The following is a 25,013-nucleotide window of genomic DNA, read 5'->3' as shown; positions in this document are numbered from 1 at the left end:
CTGCAATGGGGCATTATAGGGGGGGGTGAACAGCCTGCATGGGGCATTATGTGGGGGAGAACTGCCTTCATGGGGCATTATATGGGGGGGTGAACAGCCTGCAATGGGGCATTATAGGGTTGGGAAGAATGGCCTGCAATTGAGCATTATAGGGGGGGGGGGGACAGCCTACATGGGGCATTATGTGAGGGGGACAGCCTGCATGGGGTGTTATGTGGGGGGGCAGCCTGCAAATGGGGCATTATGGGGGGGAGAACAGCCTGCATGGGACATTATAGGGGGAAAGAACAGCCTGCACTGGGGCATTATAGGGGGGAGAACAGACTACAATGGAGCATTATATGGGGGGGAGAACAGACTGCAATAGACATTATATGGGGGGGACAGACTGCATGGGGCATTATATGCGGGGGAACAGCCTGCAATGGGGCATTAAAGGGGGGGAGAACAGCCTGCATGAGGCATTATAGGGGGGGGACAGCCTGCAATGGGGCATTATAGGGGGGAGAACAGCCTGCATGGGGCATTATAGGGGGGAGAACAGCCTGCATGGGGAATTATGTGGGGGGGAGAACAGCCTGCATGGGGCATTATATGGTGGGGAGAACAGCCTGCAATGGGGCAGTATAGGGTGGGGAAGAACAGCCTGCAATGGGGCATTATAGGGAGGGAGAACAGCCTACATGGGGCATTATGTGGGGGGGCAGCCTGAATGGGGCATTATGTGGGGGAGAACAGCCTGCATGGGGCATTATATGGGGGGGGGGTGAACAGCCTGCAATGGAGCATTATAGGGTTGGGAAGAACGGCCTGCAATTGAGCATTATAGGGGGGGAGAACAGCCTGCATGGGGCATTATGTGGGGGGGACAACCTGCATGGGGCATTATGTGGGGGGGCAGCCTGCAAATGGGGCATTATGGGGGGGAGAACAGCCTGCATGGGACCTTATAGGGGGAAAGAACAGCCTGCACTGGGGCATTATAAGGGTGGAGAACAGACTACAATGGGGCATTATATGGGGGGGAGAACAGACTGCAATAGACATTATATGGGGGGGGACAGACTGCATGGGGCATTATATGGTGTGAACAGCCTGCATTGGGGCATTAAAGGGGAGGAGAACATCCTGCATGAGGCATTATAGGGGGGGGCAGCCTGCAATGGGGTATTATAGGGGGGAGAACAGCCTGCATGGGGCATTATAGGGGGGGAGAACAGCCTGCATGGGGAATTATGTGGGGGGAGAACAGCCTGCATGGGGCATTATATGGGGGGGGGACAGCTTGCAATGGGGCAGTATAGGGTGGGGAAGAACAGCCTGCAATGGGGCATTATAGGGAGGGAGAACAGCCTACATGGGGCATTATGTGGGGGGGCAGCCTGCATGGGGCATTATGTGGGGGAGAACAGCCTGCATGGGGCATTATATGGGGGGGTTGAGCAGCCTGCAATGGAGCATTATAGGGTTGGGAAGAATGGCCTGCAATTGAGCATTATAGGGGAAGGAGAACAGCCTACATGGGCATTATGTGGGGGGACAGCCTGCATGGGGCATTATGTGGGGGGGCAGCCTGCAAATGGGGCATTATGGGGGGGAGAACAGCCTGCATGGGACATTATAGGGGGAAAGAACAGCCTGCACTGGGGCATTATAGGGGGGGAGAACAGACTACAATGGGGCATTATATGGGGGGGAGAACAGACTGCAATAGACATTATATGGGGGGGACAGACTGCATGGGGCATTATATGGGGGTGAACAGCCTGCAATGGGGCATTAAAGGGGGGGAGAACAGCCTGCATGAGGCATTATAGGGGGGACAGCCTGCATGGGGCATTATAGGGGGGGGACAACAGCCTGCATGGGGAATTATGTGGGAGGGGGACAGCCTGCATGGGGCATTATATGGGGGGGAGAACAGCCTGCAATGGGGCAGTATAGGGTGGGGAAGAACAGCCTGCAATGGGGCATTATAGGGAGGGAGAACAGCCTACATGGGGCATTATGTGGGGGGGCAGCCTGCATGGGGAATTATGTGGGGGGGGGACAGCCTGCATGCTGCATTATGGGGGGGGGCGCAGCCTGCATGGGGCATTATGTGGGGGCACAGCCTGCATGGAGCATTATGTGGGGGCAGAGCTTGAATGGAGCATTATATGGGGCCAGTATTTTGTATGGAGAGTTATATGGGGGCCAGTATTCTGTATGGAGCGTTATATGGGGCCCATAATACTGTATAGAGGACTATGTGGTGCCCATAATAGTGTATGGAGGACTATACTGTCCGGTCTGCACTGTGAGGATTCACCAGTTTCTGAGCTATTGTGGAATTTACAATAGATATCACTCATGTAATGTAAGAAGTGAAATCTTTGGCACTGTACTATATATAGATTTCTCTGCCGTATCTGTGCATCATGAATCGTGGTATGTGTTAATCCTGAGGAAAAAATCCTGAGCATTTCTGCATCGTGGGCACATAGCCTAAGGGCGCAATCAGACGGCCGTATAAAACGGACCGAGATTGGAATGCATTCCACAGACTGGCCCGTAGCCCTCCTTACCCTAATGTGTAGGCTTCAAAGAAATACATGTCACGACCAGTCCATTTGCTCCGATGTCATTCAGATTTATACAGCCATCTAACTGTCCCCTCAGGCCACGTTCAGTATTTGGTCAGTATTTTATGTCAGTATTTGTAAGCCAAAACCAGGAGTGGGTGATAAATCCAGAAGTGGTGACGTGTTTCTATTATACTATTCCTCTGATTGTTCCACTCCGGATTTTGGCTTAGAAATAGTTAGATAAAATACTGACCGTGTGACCATGGTCTAAGACTCACATTTCATTATTAGCTAGGATGCAGTGTATCCAATTAGCATACATGGGAGTAAAACTTCCCAGAATATACATTAGACATCCATTTGACTCCATTCACATATTCACCGTGGTCTTCGTCAAAGTGGTATGCATCATTTTTTTTAACTATAGAGTAGTTGACTGTGCTTTGCTATAAAGAAGGCCACTACAAAAAATGTGCGGCATATATTTTCTCACAGAAGGACTTTTGAGTCACAAATGCCATAGAATGCTTCAGAGTGACACACATGGTAAATAAATCGTCTTCAGGTATGTTATTGATAGCCCCAGTGAAGCATGTACAGTATATGAGTCTAAAAGGAGACTTTTACTTATGCATCTTAAATTCTGTGACATACTTCATTTTATAGGAACATAGTAGTATACTTCGCTGATGTACTGTGATTGTAAGAAGACATGAATTGCAGAGTATTTGCAGGCTATATGGAATAGTAACCTGATAAAGACCAAAGGGACACAATTGGCATCTGTGGAGTGAAAATAGTCCTCTAGATATATTAGGAGTACGAAGGGGACTTTTCTGGCACATATGCCAAATGTAGACAGTAACAGTGACTCTAAGAGTCAGATTAAATGTAATGTGAGCAGAGAATAAGCTGGAGAAGCTATACAACTATCTCATTCTTACAATTACAGTATCAACACCATCGGTGACTGTACACTAGGTTAGGCTGCTCATATATCATAAACCTACATAAAAAAAGTTATAAATAGTTCTTTAATATATTTGACTGGTTATCCTTGTATGACAGAATGACAGAATAAAGGTTTCTTGTTCAGATTCTCAGCTTTGGCACAAACACTGTTTTGAACCTTCTTGCTTCTGGACTGAATGTTTTACTTTTATTATTTATATTTGCTCTGGATTAAATATGTGTTCTTTTTCAACAGTAAAATGCATTCACCTTTGTGGCTTGCTTTGTATCCCCTGTACAAAACTGAAAAATTAAATAAAATGATTTTTTAATAAGACAACAACAAACAAACTGTAATGGTTTGTCCAAACAAAATATGCTTAAACTAATTCACTTACCTATACAAGTTTTTCCATCAGAATGAAGTACAAACTTTACATGACAGCCACAACGTGGACCATGATCAGTGTCATCACATGTATGTTGACAACCACCATTTCCATAATTGCATGTCACTGTAGATAAGAATTATGTAGAAAATATAGAATAGAATTAATTTGATGTGATATATTGTTGCAGTGTTCAGTAATGTTGAGGTTGTGAAGGTGAAAAATCATAGGATTTTGGTTTCAGATTCTACATCATGCATGTAATCAAAAAATGTTGGCCCCGAATAACCTTAAACTTTCCACATGGAAACTAATTTTTCTCTTTAATCTGATACTATCTCTATGATATTTCACAGACAGCATTTTAGAAACTACATAATTTCCTAATTTATATTTGCCCTCATGATTATTGGACCGCAGCCTCCCCCAATAATTTGTCAATTCCATCTGCGATATTTCAAACCTGAGCACCCAGCAAGTGGGACATTGTTTGGAAATCCCACTATGAATTAATATGTTATACATCTATCTGTCATTCCTTGTCATTTCTGTCCTGCATACAGTATTTTAAATATATACATACCCATATAATAGATATAGGAAAATTAGTATTTGATACACTGCCAATTTTTGGAAGTTTTCCCACCTACAAAAAATAGAGAGGTCTGTAATTTTTATAGTAGGTACTAGTGTTGAGCGAGCGTGCATGTTTAACCCTGCATGTGTCACAGCTACCTAATAGCTGCGACACATGCAGCCGCGGTGGCTTAAACATAGATGCTGAGCTCGCCGTAACTACTCAGCGAGCACCAGAGTGTGCTCGTTTAAAGAGTTAAATGAGCACACTCGCTCAACACTAGTAAGTACACTTCAGCTGTGAGAGATAGAATCTTAAAATAAAACCAGATGATCACATTGTATGATTTTTAAATAATTAAATTGCATTTTATTGCATGAAATAAGTATTTGATCACCTACCAACCAGCAAGAATTCTGGCTCCCACAGACCTGTTAGTTTTTCTTTAAGACGCCCTCCTCTGCATTCATTACCTATATTAATTGCACCTGTTTTAACTTGTTACCTGTATAAAAGACACTGGTCCACACACTCAATCACACTCCAACCTCTCCACCATGGCCAAGACCAAAGAGCTGTCTAAGGACACCAGAGACAAAATTGTAAACCTGCACAAGGCTGGGATGGGCTACAGGACAATAGGCAAGCAGCTTGGTGAGAAGACAACAACTGTTGGCACAATTATTAAAAAATATAAGAAACACAAGATGACTCGGTCTGGAACTCCATGCAAGATCTCCTAGTGAGGTAAGGATGATTCTGAGAAAGGTCAGGAATCAACCCAGAACTACACTGGAGGTCTTTGTCAATGACTTGAAGAGAGCTGGGACCACGGTCTCAAACATTACCCTTAATAACACACTACGCTGTCACGGATTAAAATCCTGCAGGATGTGCAAGGTCCTCCTGCTCACACCAGCACATGTCCAGTAAACTGTCCTCACATGTTAGCACAGTGTGCAGTGAGACATGTATCTAAACCCCCTGTCTTCTTTAAGAAAAAGAGGCTGTGAAGTTGTAACCTTCTTTGATTGACTGCATATTGTGACAGTGTAGCGCCCCGAGGGTTCGGCCGCTACAGGGGTATTGCACCTCAACCAGAGGTGTAGTATTCCACTCCCGGGTAAGGATGGAGTATGGACCAGGGCTCAGTTAGCTGCACACATATACACTCCTCATTTCTGGGTGACAGCTCTACGGTGCTCCCATTAGACATAAATGCAGGCACAACTGACCATGTCCCTGGCTGGAGTGGGGAGGGGGGAGGAAAACCCATTGATGTAGGAGCAGAAGGGGAGCATAGGAAGGAGCTCATTTGTTGCAGGTCACCTGAGCTCAGACACAGTGAAGCAGATAAAAGGTGGGGGCCATCTTTGGAGTGAGTTCTGTGAGAGGAGAAGGCAGGGAGCAGAGCTGCTGCATGGGCTCTGCTCCCTGGGCAGGTCTAGCACAGAGGCCGGAGCCTGAGGGAAGAGAGAAGAAGGAGAAGGAAGGAAAGAGGACAGACAGAGGAGTAGAAAGGCTCCAGAAACAAGAAGGCAGAAGGGACCCTAAGAACCCACGAGATAATGGGTGAAGGGTCGGGCAGAATAAGGGTACTGGATTCCCCAGTTGGTGGAGGTAAATCATCCCTCAGCCTAAGACCGGAGGTCGTGATCATCTATTGGTGCGACCCCCTGCTACACCCACTAGGAAGGCACCACATAGGGTTAGGGAAACCGGCGACAGGTTTCACCAAGAGAAGGCCCGAGGCAGCTAGACAGAAGTGTGATCACTGGTGGGGCACGAGAGGCCAAAGAAAGGACAAAAGGGGGTCCTGTGCCATACTCCTGAATTGCCTGGGGGTTGACCGAGCTCCTCACCTGGTGGACGCAGCTCGGCTCGGGCAGTCATTCCCTGCAGAAGTGACTCGGATAACAACTGTGAGTAAAAGACCCTGGACTGCATCACTGACTCTGTGTGATTTATGCTGCGCCTGCACCATCACCCCTAGCATCCTATTACACTGCCCTGAGGCTGCACTCTTCCCGTGTGGAGTTATCCTATCCCTGTGCAGCATATCTACATCAGCCTCAGCGGTCTGTCTTGCAGCGGCGGTCCTCCCTGACCGCAATCCACGGGTGGCGTAGTCGGACATTCAAAACCTACAAATACACTGCCACAGCATTTGGTCTGACCACCCCGAGCCACGGGATCGGGTTGCCACTACTACCCCCATCATCACACTCAAGCCCGGTTCTGAGTGCCCCCACGGCCCTGGGGGCGAGTCAACAGGAAAGGGTGAAACTATAGGATGTAATAACAGGGATATTTCAGAACATATAACTGTACAGTGCATAGATACAGATAGTCTGCATTACAGCATAACATGATGTAATATACAAGCTGATGATTACCTATCTAATACATCAAACATACTTCTAACAGCACAGCATTGTAACACATAGACTGGGCTTACCAACTATGCTTGGAGGAGGCTGTTTGAAAGAAGCACAAGACAGAACAACAAGTGACGTGGTTTCTCTTCAGGAGAATGCAGGAACAATGGCTGCTGCTTCTTTCACTGTGTCATAACAAGACCCAATGCAACAGGAACAATCCCACAATGCCTTGCAAACTTAAACTTGAATGCATATATTAAATTATCAGCAGATAAAGCATGGTGGGGAAAACATCATACTTTGGGGGTGCTTTTCTGTAAAGGGGACAGGACAACTGCCCCTTATTTAAAGGAGGATGGATGAGGTCATGTATCGCAAGATTTTGGCCAACAATCTCCTTCCCTCAGTAAGAGCATGGGTCGTGGCTGAGTCTTACAGCATGACAATGACCAGAAACACATGGCCAGGGCAACTAAGGAGTGACTCCGTCAGAAGCATTTCAAGGTCCTGGAGCATTTCAGATAGGGCAACTAAGGAGTAACTCCATCAGAAGCATTTCAAGGTCCTGCATTTCAATGTAACTAGACCTGAACCCAATAGAAATTCTTGGCATGGAGCTGAAACTCAATGTTGCTCAGTGACAGTCCCAAAACTTTAAAGATCTGGAGAAGATCTGTATGGAGGAGTGGACTAAAATCCCTGCTGCAGTGTGTGCAAACTTGGTCAAATCCTACAGGAAACATCTGACCTCTGTAACTGCAAACAAAGGTTTATGTACGAAATATTAAGTTCTGTTTTTCTATTATATCTAATAATTAATTTGCATTTTATTGCATGAAATAGGTATGTAAAAATTCTACAATGGGATTTTCTGGTTTTAATTTTTAGATTCTGTCTCTCATAGTTGTTGTGTACCTACGATAAAAATTACAGACCTCTTTATTTTTTATAGGTAGAAAAATGTGCAAAATCGTCAGTGCATCAAATACTTAATTTACCCACAGTATAAACTGTATATATATATATATATATATATATATATATATATATATATATACATATATATATAGTACAGACCAAAAGTCTGGACACACCTTCTCATTTAAAGATTTTTCTGTATTTTCATGAATATGAAAATTGTACATTCACACTGAAGGCATCAAAACTATGAAGTAACACATGTGGAATTATTTACTTAACAAAAAAGTGTGAAACCAATGAAAATGTGTCTTATATTCTAGGTTCTTCAAAGTAGCCACCTTTTGCTTTGATGACTGCTTTGCACACTCTTGGCATTCTCTTGAAGAGCTTCAAGAGGTAGTCACCGGAAATAGTTTTCACTTCACAGGTGTGCCCTATCAGGTGTAATAAGTGGGATTTCTTGCCTTATAAATGGGGTTGGGACCATCAGTTGTGTTGTGCAGAAGTCAGGTGGATACACAGCTGAAAGTCCTACTGAATAGACTGTTAGAATTTGTATTATGGCAAGAAAAAAGCAGCTAAGTAAAGAAAAACGAGTGGCCACCATTACTTTAAGAAATGAAGGTCAGTCAGTGCGAAAAATTGCGCAAACTTGGAAAGTGTCCCCAAGTGTAGTTGCAAAAACCATCAAGCGCTACAAAGAAATTGGCTCACATGAGGACCGCCCCAGGAAACGAAGACCAAGAGTCACCTCTGCTTCTGAGGATAAGTTTATCTGAGTCACCAGCCTCAGAAATCGCAGGTTAACAGCAGCTCAGATTAGAGACCAGGTCAATGCCACACACAGTTTTAGCAGCAGACACATCTCTTCAACAACTGTTAAGAGGAGACTTTGTGCAGCAGGCCTTCATGGTAAAATAACTGCTAGGAAACCACTGCTAAGGACAGGCAACAAGCAGAAGAGACTTGTTTGGGCTAAAGAACACAAGGAATGGACATTAGACCAGTGGAAATCTGTGCTTTGGTCTGATGAGTCCAAATTTGAGATCTTTGGTTCCAACCACCGTGTCTTTGTGTGATGCAGACAAGGTGAACAGATGGACTCTACATGCCTGGTTCCCACCATGAAGCATGGAGGAGGAGGTGTGATGGTGTGTGGGTGCTTTGCTGGTGACACTGTTAGGGATTTATTCAAAATTGAAGTCACACTGAACCAGCATGGTTACCACAGCATCTTGCAGCGGCATGCTATTCCATCTAGTTTGCGTTTAGTTGGACCATCATTTATTTTTCATCAGGACAATGACCCCAAACACACCTCCAGGCTGTGTAAGGGCTATTTGACCAAGGAAGAGAGTGATGGGGTGCTACGCCAGATGACCTGGCCTCCACAGTCACCAGACCTGAACCCAATCGACATGGTTTGGGGTTAGCCTGACCGCAGAGTGAAGGCAAAAGGGCCAACAAGTGCTAAGCATCTCTGGGAACTCCTTCAAGATTGTTGGAAGACCATTTCCGGTGACTACCTCTTGAAGCTCATCAAGAGAATGCCAAGAGTGTGCAAAGCAGTCATCAAAGCAAAAGTTGGCTACTTTGAAGAACCTAGAATATAAGACATATTTTCAGTTGTTTCACACTTTTTTATTAAGTATATAATTCCACATGTGTTAATTCATAGTTTTGATGCCTTCAGTGTGAATGTACAATTTTCATAGTCATGAAAATACAGAAAATCTTTAAATGAGTAGGTGTGTCCAAACTTTTGGTCTGTACTGTATATACAGTGCATTGTGAAAGTATTTGGCTCACTTGAACTTTTCTACCTTTTGCCACATTTCTGGCTTCAAACATAAAGATAGAAAATTCAAATTTTTGGGGGAAGAATCAACAACAAGTGGGACACAATCGTGAAGTGGAACGAAATTTATATATATATATATATATATGTATATATATATATAGACACACACATACAGGTGCATCTCACTAAATTAGAATATCATCAAATAGTCATTAACTCAGTAAATTAGAATACTTTACAACAACAGCTTGAAAAATGTTTTTAAAATCCGAAATGTTGGTCTTTTGAAATGTATGTTCAGTAAATGCACTCAATACTTGGTCGGGGCTCCTTTTGCATCAATTACTGCATTAATCTGGCGTTGCATGGAGGCGATCAGCCTGTGGCACTGCTGAGGTGTTATGGAAGCCCAGGTTGCTTTGATAGCAGCCTTCAGCTCGTCTGCATTGTTGGGTCTGGTGTCTCTCATCTTCCTCTCGACAATACCCAAAAAATTCTCTATGGGGTTAAGGTCAGGCGAGTTTGCTGGCCAATCAAGCACAGTGATACTGTTGTTTTTAAACCAGTTATTAATACTTTTGGCAGTGTGGACAGGTGCCAAGTCCTGCTAGAGAATGAAATTTCCATCTCCAAAAGCTTGTCGGCAGAGGGAAGCATGAAGTGCTCTAAAATTTCCCAGTAGACGGCTGCGCTGACTTTGGTCTTGATAAAACACAGTGGACCTACATCAGCAGATGACATGGCTCCCCAACCCACCACTGATAGTGGAAATTTCACACTAGACCTCAAGCAGCTTGGATTGTGTGGCTCTCCACTCTTCCTCCAGACTCTGGGACCTTGATTTCCAAATGAAAATTGGAACTCTGGGATCTTGTGGAGTGTGTCAATGACTGCCTTCTGGACATCTATCAAGTCAGCAGTCTTCCCCATGATTGTGGAGCCTACTGAAACAGACTAAGGGACCTTCTTAAATGCTTAGGAAGCCTTTGCAGTTGTTTTTTGTTAATTATTTTAATTTACTGAGATAATGACTTTTGTGTTTTCATTAGCAGTAAGCGATAATCATCAAAATTAACAGAAATAAACACTTGAAATAGATCACTCTGTTTGTAATGACTCTATATAATATGAGCTTCACTTTTTGTATTGAAGAGCTGAAATAAATTAACTTTTTGATGAAATTCTAATTTAGTGAGATGCACCTGTATATACAATAAATAAATATATATTCCCATATGTGGAGGAATGCAATGTCATAAGTTTAAACATTATAATGGCTGTGAAATGAACCACACTATCTTATCCTAGAAGTGTCTGGTCTAGAAGTGCTATTGAGACCACAGACTGGCCCTGAAGTACTGCTTCTTTTAATTTGCTGTACCATTCCTCAAATATGGCCGGATAACTTCATACTAATCCTCCTGAGAAAAATCATATGTTGTGTAATATATCCTTTTGCCTACAAAATTTTCCAAATTATGTTGTATTTGTCAGTTAACCTGCTATCTTAAGCATACTTACATTTGCACTCTTTCTGATTTCTTGTCAGCTCAAATCCTGGTCGGCACTCACAGGACACACCTTTAGGTGTTTCTCTGCAGATATGGGCACAGCCATGGTTGCTATCCATGCAGTGCATTCCTTCTGGAAAAGGTAATTTTCAGAGTTAAAAAGATGGAACAACTACTAAGTATATATTTTTGAATTTAGCTTGTATTTACTAAACAAATAACTTCATTTAAAAGGGTTACACATTTTCCAGGAAACATTATGTGAACGCTGAGCCACATCCAGCTCTTAATTTCAAGGCCCTCTGCTGGAGGTGTAAGGTTCACTAAGGGCTTATACTCATCTGCGAGAAAAATGGACGAGTGAAATCCGATAAAACATTGGCTTGCACTCGGACCAATGTTAATCAATGAATGACATCTCATCTGCGATTTTTTTCTCAGCTGAAATCAGGCTGAGAAAAAAATCGCAGCATGCTGAGTATTACCATGTATCTCGGATGAGACTAGCCAACGCAAGTCAATGGGTTTGTGAAAAAAAAATCGCACTGCGCTCAGACAATGCGAGTGACGTCCAATTTTCCTGCACCCGTCTCTTTAAAAGCCAGCAATTCATCAGCCGGTGTACAATAAAAAAAACACAGCGGTATCTGAAAGAATAGATCTACTCATATAGAAGAGATAGATAGAAAAATGTCAGCCATATATATAATTAGTACAGTGACTGTGCTTGTTAATGTACTTGTCATTTATTAAAATAAAGAATTTATTATAAAAAAAATTGATGTGGGGTCCCCCATAATTTAATAGTTTAACAGAGCTTGAGCGTACAGCTGGGGCAGATGTTTGAAGCCTGGGAAGGGGGTAATACCTCTGGAGCTTCCCAGGCTACTAATATCAGCCCCCAGCTGAATACTTAGCCTTTAAGGGCTATTAAAATGGGAAACCCCAAAAATATGATGTGGGGTCCCCCTATTTTAACAGCTAGCAAGGGCTATGCAGATAGCTGGGGGCTGATATTAATAGCCTAGGAAGGGTGCCATGAATAGTGGCTCCCTCCGAGGCTAGAAACAGCAGCCCTCAGCCCCCCCCCAGAAATATTGCATCCATAGGATGCGTCAATTCTGGCACTTAGCCTCGATCTGCCCACTGTCCTGTAGCGGTGGCAGTGGGGTTATAGGGCTGGGGTTGATGTCATCTTATAATGTCAGCTTATATCAAGGCCAGGTTAGTAATGGAGAGGCATCTATAAGATGCCCCCATTACTAACCCCATAGTGGAAGTGAAATGTAAAATAAAGATACCCACACCGTGAATAAAATATTTTATTTGAAATAAACACAGACACCTATTAATGTTCTAAATTAAATTCTACTTACCACCACATCCATTCCAGCTGAAGCCATTGTCACATGCAACTAAAGTAAAATAATAAAGCAACCATGTGTCCCACGACGGCTCCAGCTCTGCTACATCTAGATGGCAGGCTGGATAGTTGCAGGATGCGACTATCCAGCCTGCCATCCTGCAGAGACACTGACAAGTGGTCGCATGCTTGCGCTCTTCAGTGTCTCGTTGTGACGCCATCCAGATGAGCTGAGTTCATGTTACATGAGCTCAGTTCACTTCATTGACGTCACTGCGAGCGTGGCAGAATTTTCACGGCACATGCGGTGACGTCATTTGCCAGCACGGCAAGTGTGAGAACGGGAAGCTCTGTGGGTATTACCCCCCTTCCAGGCTTCAAACATCTGCCACAGATGTCTGCTTACCCTCTGCTAGACTATAAAATTACGGGGGACCCCAAATGAATTTTTTTAAAAAAAATACTTTAATTTAACAATAACTTACATGCACAGAATATAAATATATATATTTATATATATATCACTCACATATTTATATACTGTATATGTATATATAAATCTGATTTTGTGTATGTATTTATCAATCTGTATATATATATATATTGTGACAGAGTCACTGGTGTTATACACGAGGGGAGGTATGTGTCACTCCGGCTACTAGCCTGTGTGAATTGAAACCTACAAACTTTCTGCCAGCACGTTATATGCTGGGTGTTAACTTACTTAAAGGGTGTGTATTTTTATGTGAATGGCAAGAGCATGGGAATTCACACTACATCCCCTCAGGGTGTGGCTCAGCGAATTTAAATACTCAGTCCTGTTTTTTTCAGTGTTGGTGAGTCTAGAGAGACAAGTGTCCAGGCAGTGTAACTTCATCTCAGAGAGGAGTTGAAGGTGCTGCAAAATAGGGCAGGCAAACCTGTACACACATGGACTGTGTTACCATTTGTATTTTGTTTTACCTTTATTCCAGCAAGGCTGAGTTTATTTTTGCTGAAGTCTGCAGTGTTTTATGCTGATGTGGCGCCCCTGCGGGTTCAGTCGCCACAGAGGTACTGCATCTCATCCAGAGGTGTGGTGCCCCACTCTCAGGTAAGGAGGGAGTACTGCCTGGGACGCACACACTTGCATCCATTACACTCCACTTCAGAGGGAAGGGCGGGATTGCTCCTAAGGGAGAGCACAGTCCCTGGTCCCTGGCTGGAGAGTGGAACCATGTAGTGGGTGTGGGTGGAGGAAGTAGTTGAGGGGAGAACTTCAGTAGGAGTATAAAAAGGGGAACCATCTTTGAAGAGAGAGTTCAGTCTGAGGAGAGAGTGTCGGGAGCAGGAGCTCTGTAGGAGCTATGCTCAGAGGAGCGGGCCTACAGTGAGAGACCCAGGAGGACTGGCAGGATGAGGAAGGGAGCAGAGGAAGGCTCCAGAAGTGAGGGGAACCCAGGGGCACGAGAAGTGCAGGAAGCCACCCATGCGCCCGAATCTACCAGAGCATGGAGGGATCAGGCCACAAAGGGGACCGGCCCCTAACTAGTGCAGAACACAAGGCTCAGCTAGAAACCGGAGGCTTCTGTACTTTCGGGGTACAGCTGCTCACAACCGCAACTACATCGCTAAAAAGGTAGCCATGTAGGATTCAGGGGACTGCACGTTGCCCGCCAAAATCCGAGGTTACCGGCTTGGGACACTGGTTGCGAGGTGCAGGGCAGGAGGGTGAAAGCTAGCACAGGAAGACGAGCAAGGAAGGCACACAGAATGGGGTCCCGTTAAGTACTCCTGAAATACCTGAGAGCTGCTGAACCCCATCCTTGGTGAACGCAGGAAGACGTGGGAGGTTACACACTGGCCTTGGTAACCTGGAGTCTTGAACAACTGTGAGTAAACCTTGAAGACTGCACCCCATTGTGTCCTAGAATTATTATCTGCGCCATCCCCTGCACTACACTGCACAGCAACATCTACCAAATCACCATGTATACTGCCCTGGAGCTTAGCTCTACCTGTGGAGGGCTGAACCAACTCTGCTGCATCACCATCAGCTCCAGAGGATCAGCTGCATACCACAGGTGGCGTCATGAACATTAAACTATAAAAACTATAAATCCCCTGTTATTGACCGCCCTGGGTCACGGACCGGGTCACTGCCACTGTGACATCCCCTGCACCGACTGGCCTGGCACCGAGTACCCCACAGCCCAGGGGGCGCGTCACTGACATAATAAACCTACAGATGAAACCATTCCTGTGTTTACTTCTGACTGAAGCCGAGTGAGTCGTCCTGCCACAGTTGGTGGAGAATGCGGGTAAGATTCCAGGAACACGTGCACCTGCCACAGGGATTGGTGGATGTCCTGGGTAAAGACCGCCAGCCAGAGATGTCCGGCAGCATGGAGGAGCTCCTCAAGCACTTGCTTCAGAGCCAACAACAGCAACATCAACAGCACTTGCAGAACCTACAACAGAAACACCGGGAGATTCTACACCAGCAACAACAGCAACAGTTGCAGAGCCAACAAGCACAGCAAGAGACCAATAAACTCCTCATGCAGAAGCTCTAACAGCAGCAACGGCAGATGGACCTCCTAGCAGGGGAGATACACAGCAGGGAGGCCGCTCCTCTCCCAAGTCCAGGTGATGTGTTATACGCCCGGAAGGCGATAAGGCATACGTTGCAAAAGATGACCCCAGGAGATGATGTTGAGGCATTTCTGACTGTGTTTGAAAGGGTAGCAGAGCGGGAAAAACTGCCGCCGGAGCAGTGGGCGGAGGTGCTGAGTGAACCCCAAAAGCCCTGCTATGACCTGGTCCTACAGGATGCACAGGAGTATGCCAAATTAAAGACAGAGATACTGGCACGCTTGGGAGTGACTATGTCTGTCAGAATACAAAGGATCCACCAATGGGCATATGCTGGCGACAAACCCCCTCGCTCGCAGATGTTTGACTTGCTATATCTAGTCCAAAAATGGCTGCGGCCAGGGTCTTCCTCTCCTGCCCAGATGGTTGAGCGTGTGGTGATGGACAGGTTCATCCATTCACTACCCAGGCCGGTGCAGACCTGGGTTGCCCAGTGTAACCCTCGGAATGCAGACGACCTCGTGGGCCTGGTAGCGAGGTACCAAGTGGTCTAAAAATTCCTTGGGAAACCATACATAGTCAATTCCCCATACTAGTACCCAAAGAGGGACGGGTGCACCACGTAAGTTGTCTAGAGTCACAAACGGGGGTTATCCCAATCCCACTGAGGGCCCTGCAAAGACTGCTGTGAGGAATGTGGTATGTTGGCGGTGTCATAATCCTGGACACATAGCCGCCCAGTGTCATATGTCCCCTGAACCAATGGACTGCAGCCTAGGACGGTGTTGTTCCTATCATGCCTATCCGGCCTGTAGTGTGGATGGTCAACCTGGTGAGGGGCTGCAGGCGAGTGCCGTGTCCATTAATAGGGTGATGGTGCTTGGACTGTTGGACTCAGGGAGTGTGGTGACCCTAATCAGTGCCACCCTTCCCCACCAACTAATCCCTCCCAAGACTCTGGGTGTTCGCTGCATACATGGGGATGCCAAGTACTACCCTATGGCCAGAGTGACAGTGGGAACAGACTGTGGTGCCCAATCCCACGAGGTTGGGGTGGTCAAGGACCTGATACATCCCGTCATATTGAGGCGTGATTTTCCTTGGGTCTGGGACTTGTGGGGGAAAGAAACTGGATTGAGTGACATGGAAAAAATCCAGGTCCCTAGGGAAATACCCCCATCGACATCTGAAGGGGATGAGTTCCCATTGTGTGTCCTTGCTGGCGATGAGGACGAGACTGTGACCGAGGAGGCCGACCTCCCTGAGTTAAAGGTGCCCGGAGAGAACTTTGGTTCTGCTCAATTTCGGGACTTGACCTTGAAGGGGGCATGGGGCAATGTTACTGTCTGTAATGGGGTTGCTCAAGAGCCGGGGGCAGACACAAGGTACCCACACTTCACTGTTCAGGGGGAGTTATTGTATCGGGTGACCAAATCAAGGGGTGATGAGATAGTGGAGCAGCTGTTAGTTCCAGGGCCATACCGATAGAGGGTATTCGATATGGTTCATTCTCATGTTCTTGGGGGACACCTGGGGGTCGAGAAGACTCAGGAAAGGATATTGAGGAGGTTTTTATTGGCCAGGGTGTTACCGGGAGATCTTGAACTATTGTAGGTCCTGCCCCACCTGCCAGATAACCACCCCCTCTTCCCACTTCCGTTGTTTTTTTTCCCCCTACCTCTGATAGAAATCCCCTTTGAGAGGATTGCCATGGACCTAGTCAGGCCCTTAGTTAAATTATCACGGGGCCACCAATACATCCTGGTGGTCATGGAGTATGCGACCCGGTACCCACAAGCGATACTACTGAGGAACTCGTCGAGTAGGAGCATAGCCCGGGAACTTGTCCATATATTTACCAGGACCGGACTGCCAAAGGAGATACTAACGGACCAAGAAACCCCGTTCATGAGCAAGGTAATGAAGTAGCTGTGTAAAGTCCTTCAGATAACCCAGCTGCGAACCTCCGTTTACCATCAGTAGACAGACGGCCTGGTGGAGCGCTTTAATAAAACCTTTAAAGCAATGCTCAAAAAGGTCATAGAGAAGGATGGTCGCCACTGGGACTACCTACTACCATTCCTGCACTTCTCGGTAAGAGAGGTCCCACAAGCCTCTAAGGGATTCTCACCGTTTGAGCTACTGCATGGATGACATCCGTGAGGGCTCCTGGATATTGTCAAAGAAACCTGGGAAGCCGAGGTTACACCCCACCGGAGCATCATAGAACATGTTGCCCAAATGCAAAAGAGAATAGCGAAAATGATGCCTATTGTGAAGGCGCATCTCCTCCATGCACAAGAGGCCCAAGCAAGGGTCTATAACCGATCAGTGAGGCTGAGGCAGTTCCAGCCTGAGGATCGTGTTCTGATGCTTATTCCCACTGTCAAGAGCAAGTACCTGGCCAAATGGCAAGGCCTGTATGAGGTGGTGGAGAAACTCAGAGAGGTGAACTACAAAGTTCATCAGTCTGGCCTAAGAAAGTCGCACCGTGTGAACTTATTCAAGCCATGGCGAGATCGGGAAACGCTGAGGGCTCCTTGTTTGAGAGCCAGTCCCAAAGCCAAAGTCGAGGACGTCACGATAGCAGAGACTCTGTCGCCAGCCCAGAAGCCACAGTGTAGAGAGCTGCTGCAATGGAACCGTGACCTGTTCTCGGAGTTGCCGGGGAGTACGCAGGTGGTCGGGCATGATGTGCTGACGGATGCACATCTTAGGGTAAACCTTAAACCCTATAGGATTCCTGAAGCACGCCGAGAAGTGATCTCAGCCGAGGTGAAGAGGATGCTGGACCTTTGGGTGATAGAGGAATCAAAGAGGGGATGGTCGAGTCCCATCACTCTTGTGCCGAAGCCCGATGGGGAGTGGAGATTTTGTAACGACTACTGTAAGCTGAATGAGGTATCCAAGTGTGACGCATACCCAATGCCCCGCGTCAATGAACTCATCGAGAGGCTTGGACCTGCGAGATATATTACCACCCTCGATTTGACGAAGGGCTATTGGCAGATCCCCATGTGCCAGAGGGCCAAGGAGAAAACAGCTTTCTCAAAACCTGGTGGGTGCTTCCAGTACACCTGAATTCCTTTCAAACTGCAGGGGGCCCTGCCCTGGGTGGCGTCCGCCAGAAGCTGTATCTGCTGTTGCTGCTCCTGCTGCTGTGCCTTTTGCTGCAACTGTATCTGTTGCAGCAACAGTTTGGTTGTCTCCTGGTGCTGCTGCTGCATGCTCTGCTGCATTCTCTACTGCATGCTCTGCTGGCTCTGCAAATGCAGCTGGTGCATCTGTTATTGGCTCTACACCAGGTGCTTAATGAGCTCCTCCATGCTGCCAAACTTTTCTGGCTGACTGCCGGACTTCTCTGGCTGGCTGGCGGCCTTCACCCAGGAAATCCACTGGTCTCTGTGGCAGATACACGTGTTCCTGGAATCTTGCATGCACTCTCACACCGATTGTGGTAAAGCGATTTGCACGACTCTCCAGAGGCAGACACAGGACACACGGTTCGGGTTAAACTTCCTGCTGGTTTATTCTGCAGCATAAGCTGCAGCAGTGTCCCATAAAAATAAACAGACCCTCTCGGGGTTAATGGGAAAACAAAAGACAAGGTATAACAGAGTCCGATATCAAGCGAGGCTCGGCCCGCATCGGGTACCACGATAAAGTCCCAGCAAACACAAGTCCTCCGGTGTTGGTCTCTTGCTTCACCCAAACACAGCCTGGAGACTTCAACCTCCAGGCCACACACTACTCAGAGAAAAAAAACTGACTGAACATTTAAACCTTGCTCAGCCACACCCTAAGGGGAGGTAGGGGAATGGCCTCCCACCCTCTTTTCCATTCCCATAAAACCACACCCTTTAAAAGAGTTAACCCCCAGCATATACCATGCTGGCAGAAATGTACTAGGTTTTAGTTCACACAGGAAAGCAACCTGAGTGACACATACCTCCCCTCGTATATCACACCAGTGACTCTGTCAACAAAAATATATATATATGTATATATATATATATATATATATATATATATATATATATATATATATATATACACACATATTTATATGTGTAGTGAAGAATATTGCCATAGAAAACTGAAAAAGCCTTAGACAATTTCCTATGTAAAAGCCCGAGTTAAAATCGCATTGCATATGGATTGCATACGGATGTCATATGGATGCTAGGTGAGAAAATTGCATAGCAATCGCATGGTTCTCGTCTGCTTTTTCGGGACAGATATCGGAACTTTTTTTTACACATATGGGAATGATCCCAAACACTAGTGAAATGGATTCCTCAGGGTGGGTATGTGATACTTTCTTGGGACACTTCTCTGCAGGGGCACATTTTTATAGTTTGTACTGGATCCCTGAACATTTAGAATCAGTAAGAAAGGAAGCAGTCCATATTGCAAAAATAAACTTAGTTTTACTGATGAACTTGAGATAACTTTTATACATAGAATAGCAAGTAAAGACTTGGTAGGCAAAACTTCCGTGTTGTACAGAGGCATATACTTTACTGATGTATGCGACAGCACATTTTTTGAATGGTATTTAGCAGGTGCATAAATTAGCTGACTGTGTTCCTCCATGTCTGATATTACAACTCTTATTGTTCTACATGCAAACCACTTCCATGCCCAAGTCTGATAATCTAGAATTCTTCCTCTGAACTCCAAGTCCAGCATACATGTAGCATCAGTCCCCATTCCTTGACATCCGGGTTCCAGATTACCTATTGACACACAGCTACCATCTTTGACCTTTAACACGGTACCACCAAAGTTGCTCCTTTCTCTTCCTTCCTGTCTCTTGTTTTGCTTCAGGAATTGATAGCTGTATTCCAGGTTCATTGCCACACTGGCTTGGTCTGGCCCATAGGGTAACAGGTTGATTTTCCCATGGGCCCTTCTGCAGGATTAGGCCCACCACTCTGATATGAGGAATAGTTAGCACAGTACACGTAATTCACTATGTGCAGACAATGGCAGCATTTGGCTATTAATTTAACTACCCAGTTTAATATCTTATATATAACGGTGGATGCATCCTTCTGTCCGAAGCCGGGTTGGGCGGCACCTGCGTAGTGTTGCACCGGAGTCAGCCCGTGCACATACAGCACTAAGGCGCCATTTTGTCTTTAACAAAATTGCGCTGTCTTCACCAAAATTTGTTTTCAGCAAAAAGGCATAGGATATTGCAAGATGCGAATGCACTGACTCTGGCGCCATTTTATTGAAGAATTGTACAACAACGTCAACATAGCAGTGCGCACTCGCCGGTCACTGCCTTTATCCCTATATTCCCGGCATGTGCACACAGCTATGTTGACGTTGTAGTACATTACTTCAATAAAATGGCGCCATAGTCAGCTCATGAGCATACCACAATCTCCGGCACAATTTTATTGAAGACACTGTATAAATGTACCAATAAAAATGCTCGCCACCAGGGCATAGAATGCGTTCAATAGCTAGTTATATACAGTTGAAACCAGAAGTTTACAGACACTATATAAAAAGACACATATGCATGTTTTTCTCAATATCTGACATGAAATCAGAATAAACCTTTCCCATTTTAATAATAATCTTTTTATTAATATAGCGCCAACATATTCCGCTGTGCTTTACAATTCAGACTATTTACAGACATTATCGACACTGTCCCCATTGGGGCTCACAATCTACATTCCCTATCAGTATATCTTTGGCGTGTGGGAGGAAACCCACGCAAACACGGGGAGAACATACAAGCTCCTTGCAGATGTTGGCCTTGGTGTGATTTGAACCCAGGACCCCAGCGCTGCAAGGCTACAGTGCTAACCACTGAGCCACCATGCTGTTTTAAGGAAATTAGGATTACCATGATGTTTAATATTTGCCAAATGCCAGAATAATGAGAGAGAGAGAGAGAATGTTTTAAGTCATTTTTATTACTTACTGCAAAGTCAAAAGTTTACATACACTAAAATTACTATGTCTCTAAACAATTCTGGACTGCCCATATAATGACTTCATGTGTTTGGTAGCTTCTGATAGTTTTTGTTGGGTCCATCATGATTATGTACGTGTAGGGATGTGGACAGTGGCGTAACTAGAGTCTGATGGGCCCCTGTGCAAGATTTGGACCGGGGTCCCCTATCCTGAATAAATTATATACAGTATATATATTTGTATCCACGTCCTCCATCCTTGTATCTACTGTATATCTCTCATCCTGGTATACTGTATATGTCCCTCAACCTGGCCCCATTCTGTTATACGTCCCCTATCCTGGGCCTCATCCTGGTATATATATCTCCCCATCTTGGTATATGTCCCCCGTTCTGTTGCTGTTCTTTAATATATAGAAGAAAATAAACCATTGTACTCACCAGGGGTGTACATAGAAGTCATGGGGCTCCATAGAAGAAGTATAAAGTGCCCCCCATAGTCCTCCATATAGTATAATGCATCCCATAGTCCTCCATATAATATACTGCACAGCTCAGTCGTCCATTAAGAATAATGCACCCCATAGTCATCCATAAAGTACAATGCACAGCCCATAGTTATCCATAAAGTACAATGCACAGCCCATACTCATCCATAAAGTACAATGCACCCCATAGTCAACCATAAAATAGAATGCACCCCTATAGTCATCCATAAAATATAATGCACCCCCATAGTTATCCAAAAAGTATAATGGACCCCCATAGTCATCCATAAGGTATAATGCACCCCCATAGTCATCCTATTAAGTATAATGCACCCCATAGTCATCCATAAAGTACAATGCACCCCCATAGTCATTCATAGTAGTATGGCCACTGATTTAAAAATATATATAAATACTCACATTCCCTCCTCTCCAGAGCCACGTGTGTCCTCCTATGAGACCATGCGCCCCGTCATGCGCATGCCAATGTCAGCTGCTGGCCTCTGATTGTCTGGCAGCATGTATTGTGACGCGTGGACCCGATGGGACTGTGCGCCACAATGCACTTTAGCTGGATATGCGTCTGAAGACGCATATCCAGTTGAAGCTTCTGCTGGCATCGGTGGGCCCCTGATCCACCTGGCCTGGTCGCAGCGGCAACCTCTGCGACTGCAGTCATTATGCCGCTGGATGTGGACTGTCTTACCCTGTTCCTGCCCCTGAAGACAACAATCGTGCTGTGTGTATAGTATCATGCGGTTTTACATGTAATAGTGATGTGTGTCTTTTATAATGTTTTATGGTAATGTACAGCATATAAGTAATGTAAAGTGTAATTGTATAATATGAGTAGTGTATAGTGCAGGGTAAGCACAGGATTGGCTATAGGATAGCATAAGTACAGTTTTTATAGTAAGTGGTTTATCAACAGCATAGAACATAAAATAAGGACAATAGGTTTAGTCCAAGGATGTCAAACTCAATATATACAGAGGGCCAAAATGAAAAGTTTGACAAAGTAGAGGGCCAACCTCCATACAGTATAATGGCCCCACATAGTACTCCATATTGTATATTGGCCCCCACATAGTGCTCCTTACAGAATAATGGCGCTGACTGGCATTGTGGGTCAAATATACTCACCCTATGGGGCAGATTTGACCCGCAAGCCAGAGTTTGACATGTGTGGTTTAGTCTATAGGATAGGACTGAGTTAATGATAGAGCTAGCCCAGTGGAAGGAAATTAGTGTTTATAGAAAGGTGGGCACTTCCTGCTAGTGTGTGGTTCGAGAAGTGCAGTGTCGAGGTCAAGTTCGGATGCTATGGGCTGGTAGGGGCAGCATGGGCCAATCGTTCGAGACAGAGGAAGGCCTACTAATATCCCTTGTGGACATTCCTGTAATATCTGGAGCCTAGGGCTTGTACCAAGTACCAAGGAGTAGGCCTAAGTTGGTGGATGTGGAATTAAGTGGGGAGCAGGTGGCTGGTCCCGGGTGTATTGCTGAAGTGGAGAGGAAATTCCTGAGGTTGATGGAGTCAATGGTAGGGGTAGTACAGGACAAATGAGTGGCAGGTCTGAAGAGGTGTTGTACTAAGGAGGAAGGAAATGTGAAATGCTGTACCCTAATCCACATGTCACCACCTTATGAACTTGTACTGACCAGTAAACGTTTGCCTGTTGTAAAAAACTTGGTGTCCCTTGAATTGTGTGCGGCGGCTCCTGAGGACAGAAGATTGGAAGCAGCAGAGGCCAACAGCCTAAAAGTGAGTGTGATGCACCCCACACCTGAGAGCACACTGGGATTGGACACAGTTTGCCTGTAAAGTGCCAGAACGTAATTGGACAGCAGCCCGGCCATGATTACCGCTCTGCCACACTTTGCATGGGGATCTGTAGGGGCATTATACTGTATATATTGTATTATGGCTACATTTAAAATAGCGTGTCAGTTACGTACGAGGCTTACACGCCAAAAAGATGATGTGAAGGAACTATTCAATGAGGACCCCTATGTAAGAGGGGAATTGACAATAGCACATCTGGAAATGGATGATCTTTTAAGGAAATTTAGGGACATGCAAATAAAACATATGCAGGTGACCTGGACGAAACTGAGTCTGGAACAATATTTGGAACAGGGCTTAATATCCAGGGGTCTGCGTGTCCCTATTTTACCATCATATGACCTTACCAAACCGGGTCTGAAAGAAAGATGGGAGACTTGTCTTACAGAATGCTCCCGTAATTTAATGAAAATTCTCATTGAAGATGAGGTACATATCATAGAAAAACATGAGAGAGAACTTGAAGAAATTACCCCTATTATGGATAAGATGGAAGGAAAACCGGACTTTGAGGATGGTTTTAAACAGGTCACGACATATATTGATAAGGTAAAGGCTAATATCAAGACACGGAAAAGGAGAAAGTATTTAGGGATAAATCTGACTTAAATAAAGGACAGGTTTATACTTGGGGTAAAAATCAATCACAAAGAATGAAGAAATCTGGAGCTAAAAAAGCAGATGAATCAAGAACAGATGTTTCAGGGACAGATGCAGAAAGTAGTAATATCTCAGATTCTGACATAGAACAAGCTCCCGGTAAGAGTTGGAGAAATGATTTGACGGCAAGTGTCAATTCTGACATGCCTTTTTTACGCGATGGAGAACGGTGGGTTTCAGAGGTTCGACGAATAACAAGAACAGAAGAAAATAATAGAACAAAATAATACCAACTCCCTGAGGGTCTTTCTAAACATGTGATTACTGGTGCCCAAGCCAATATCCTCAGAAAGGGACTTAATTTTTGCCTACCCACACGACTTGATAAATTTAATATTATTAGAAATCTGCATCTTTTTGGGCGAAAGTTAATTTTTAAAAAAAATTTGCACAACAACCCCATGATACCCTCAAGATACGAGAGAATATGGATTCATCTACTAAGATGGCTAGTGCTGACGATGCCATCATCAGCATCACTATTCCGTTCATCTACATGTTGGAGCACACTTTGAATACTCTGCGGGAAGAGGTAGTGGTTAGTGTTGAGCCACCCCCGTAGTGTTCGGGTTCGGTTCGGTTCGTCGAACACCGGGATGTTCGAGGAACTGTTCGTCGAACTGTTCGTCGAACACCTTAGAACACCGTCGAACACCGTTAAAACCAATGGCAGGCAAACAAAAACACATAGGAACACATAGAAAACACCTTCAAAGGTGTCCAAAAGCTCACAAACTGCTCAGAGGACGCTTTCTTTAAAAAAGCCGCCGGCAATTCAGCAGCGGCATACACCGGTACCCGACAATTTAGACATGAAGGAATAGAGCATCACACATAGATTAGATAGATAGAAACATGTCAGTCACATATATATGAAGTACAGTGACAGTGTTGCTTACTGTACTTGTCATTTAGTGTAAAGGATTTATTAAAAAATATAATAGTGTTTTCGTGCACTGTCTCTTTAAAAAAGCCGGCCGGCAATTCAGCAGCGGTACTCGACAATTTATAACAGACAGAATAGAGCTTCACACATAGATTAGAT

The 25,013-nt window shown here is 45.1% G+C and overlaps 1 protein-coding gene across 5 annotated transcripts in view; it reads right to left on the bottom strand.

Annotated features, from left to right (window-relative positions):
• SCUBE3 (signal peptide, CUB domain and EGF like domain containing 3) overlaps positions 1–25,013 on the bottom strand; it is a 1,075,473-nt gene that overhangs the window by 664,843 nt on the left and 385,617 nt on the right. For all 5 annotated transcript variants that reach the window (XM_073666423.1, XM_073666418.1, XM_073666419.1 and 2 more), the window contains 2 exons: positions 11,109–11,231; positions 3,917–4,033 (listed from right to left, as the gene is read on the bottom strand). In XM_073666423.1, coding sequence (XP_073522524.1) covers positions 3,917–4,033; positions 11,109–11,231 — 240 coding nt within the window. The remainder of the gene's footprint in view (positions 1–3,916; positions 4,034–11,108; positions 11,232–25,013) is intronic.

The sequence above is a fragment of the Phyllobates terribilis genome, unplaced genomic scaffold (assembly GCF_046119375.1).
Source record: "Phyllobates terribilis strain yellow unplaced genomic scaffold, ASM4611937v1 Scaffold_2__4_contigs__length_985480577, whole genome shotgun sequence".
Taxonomy (NCBI): Eukaryota; Metazoa; Chordata; class Amphibia; order Anura; family Dendrobatidae; genus Phyllobates; species Phyllobates terribilis.
The sequence above is the reverse complement of the archived record's forward strand: the minus strand, read 5'-3'. Positions and strand labels throughout refer to the sequence as shown.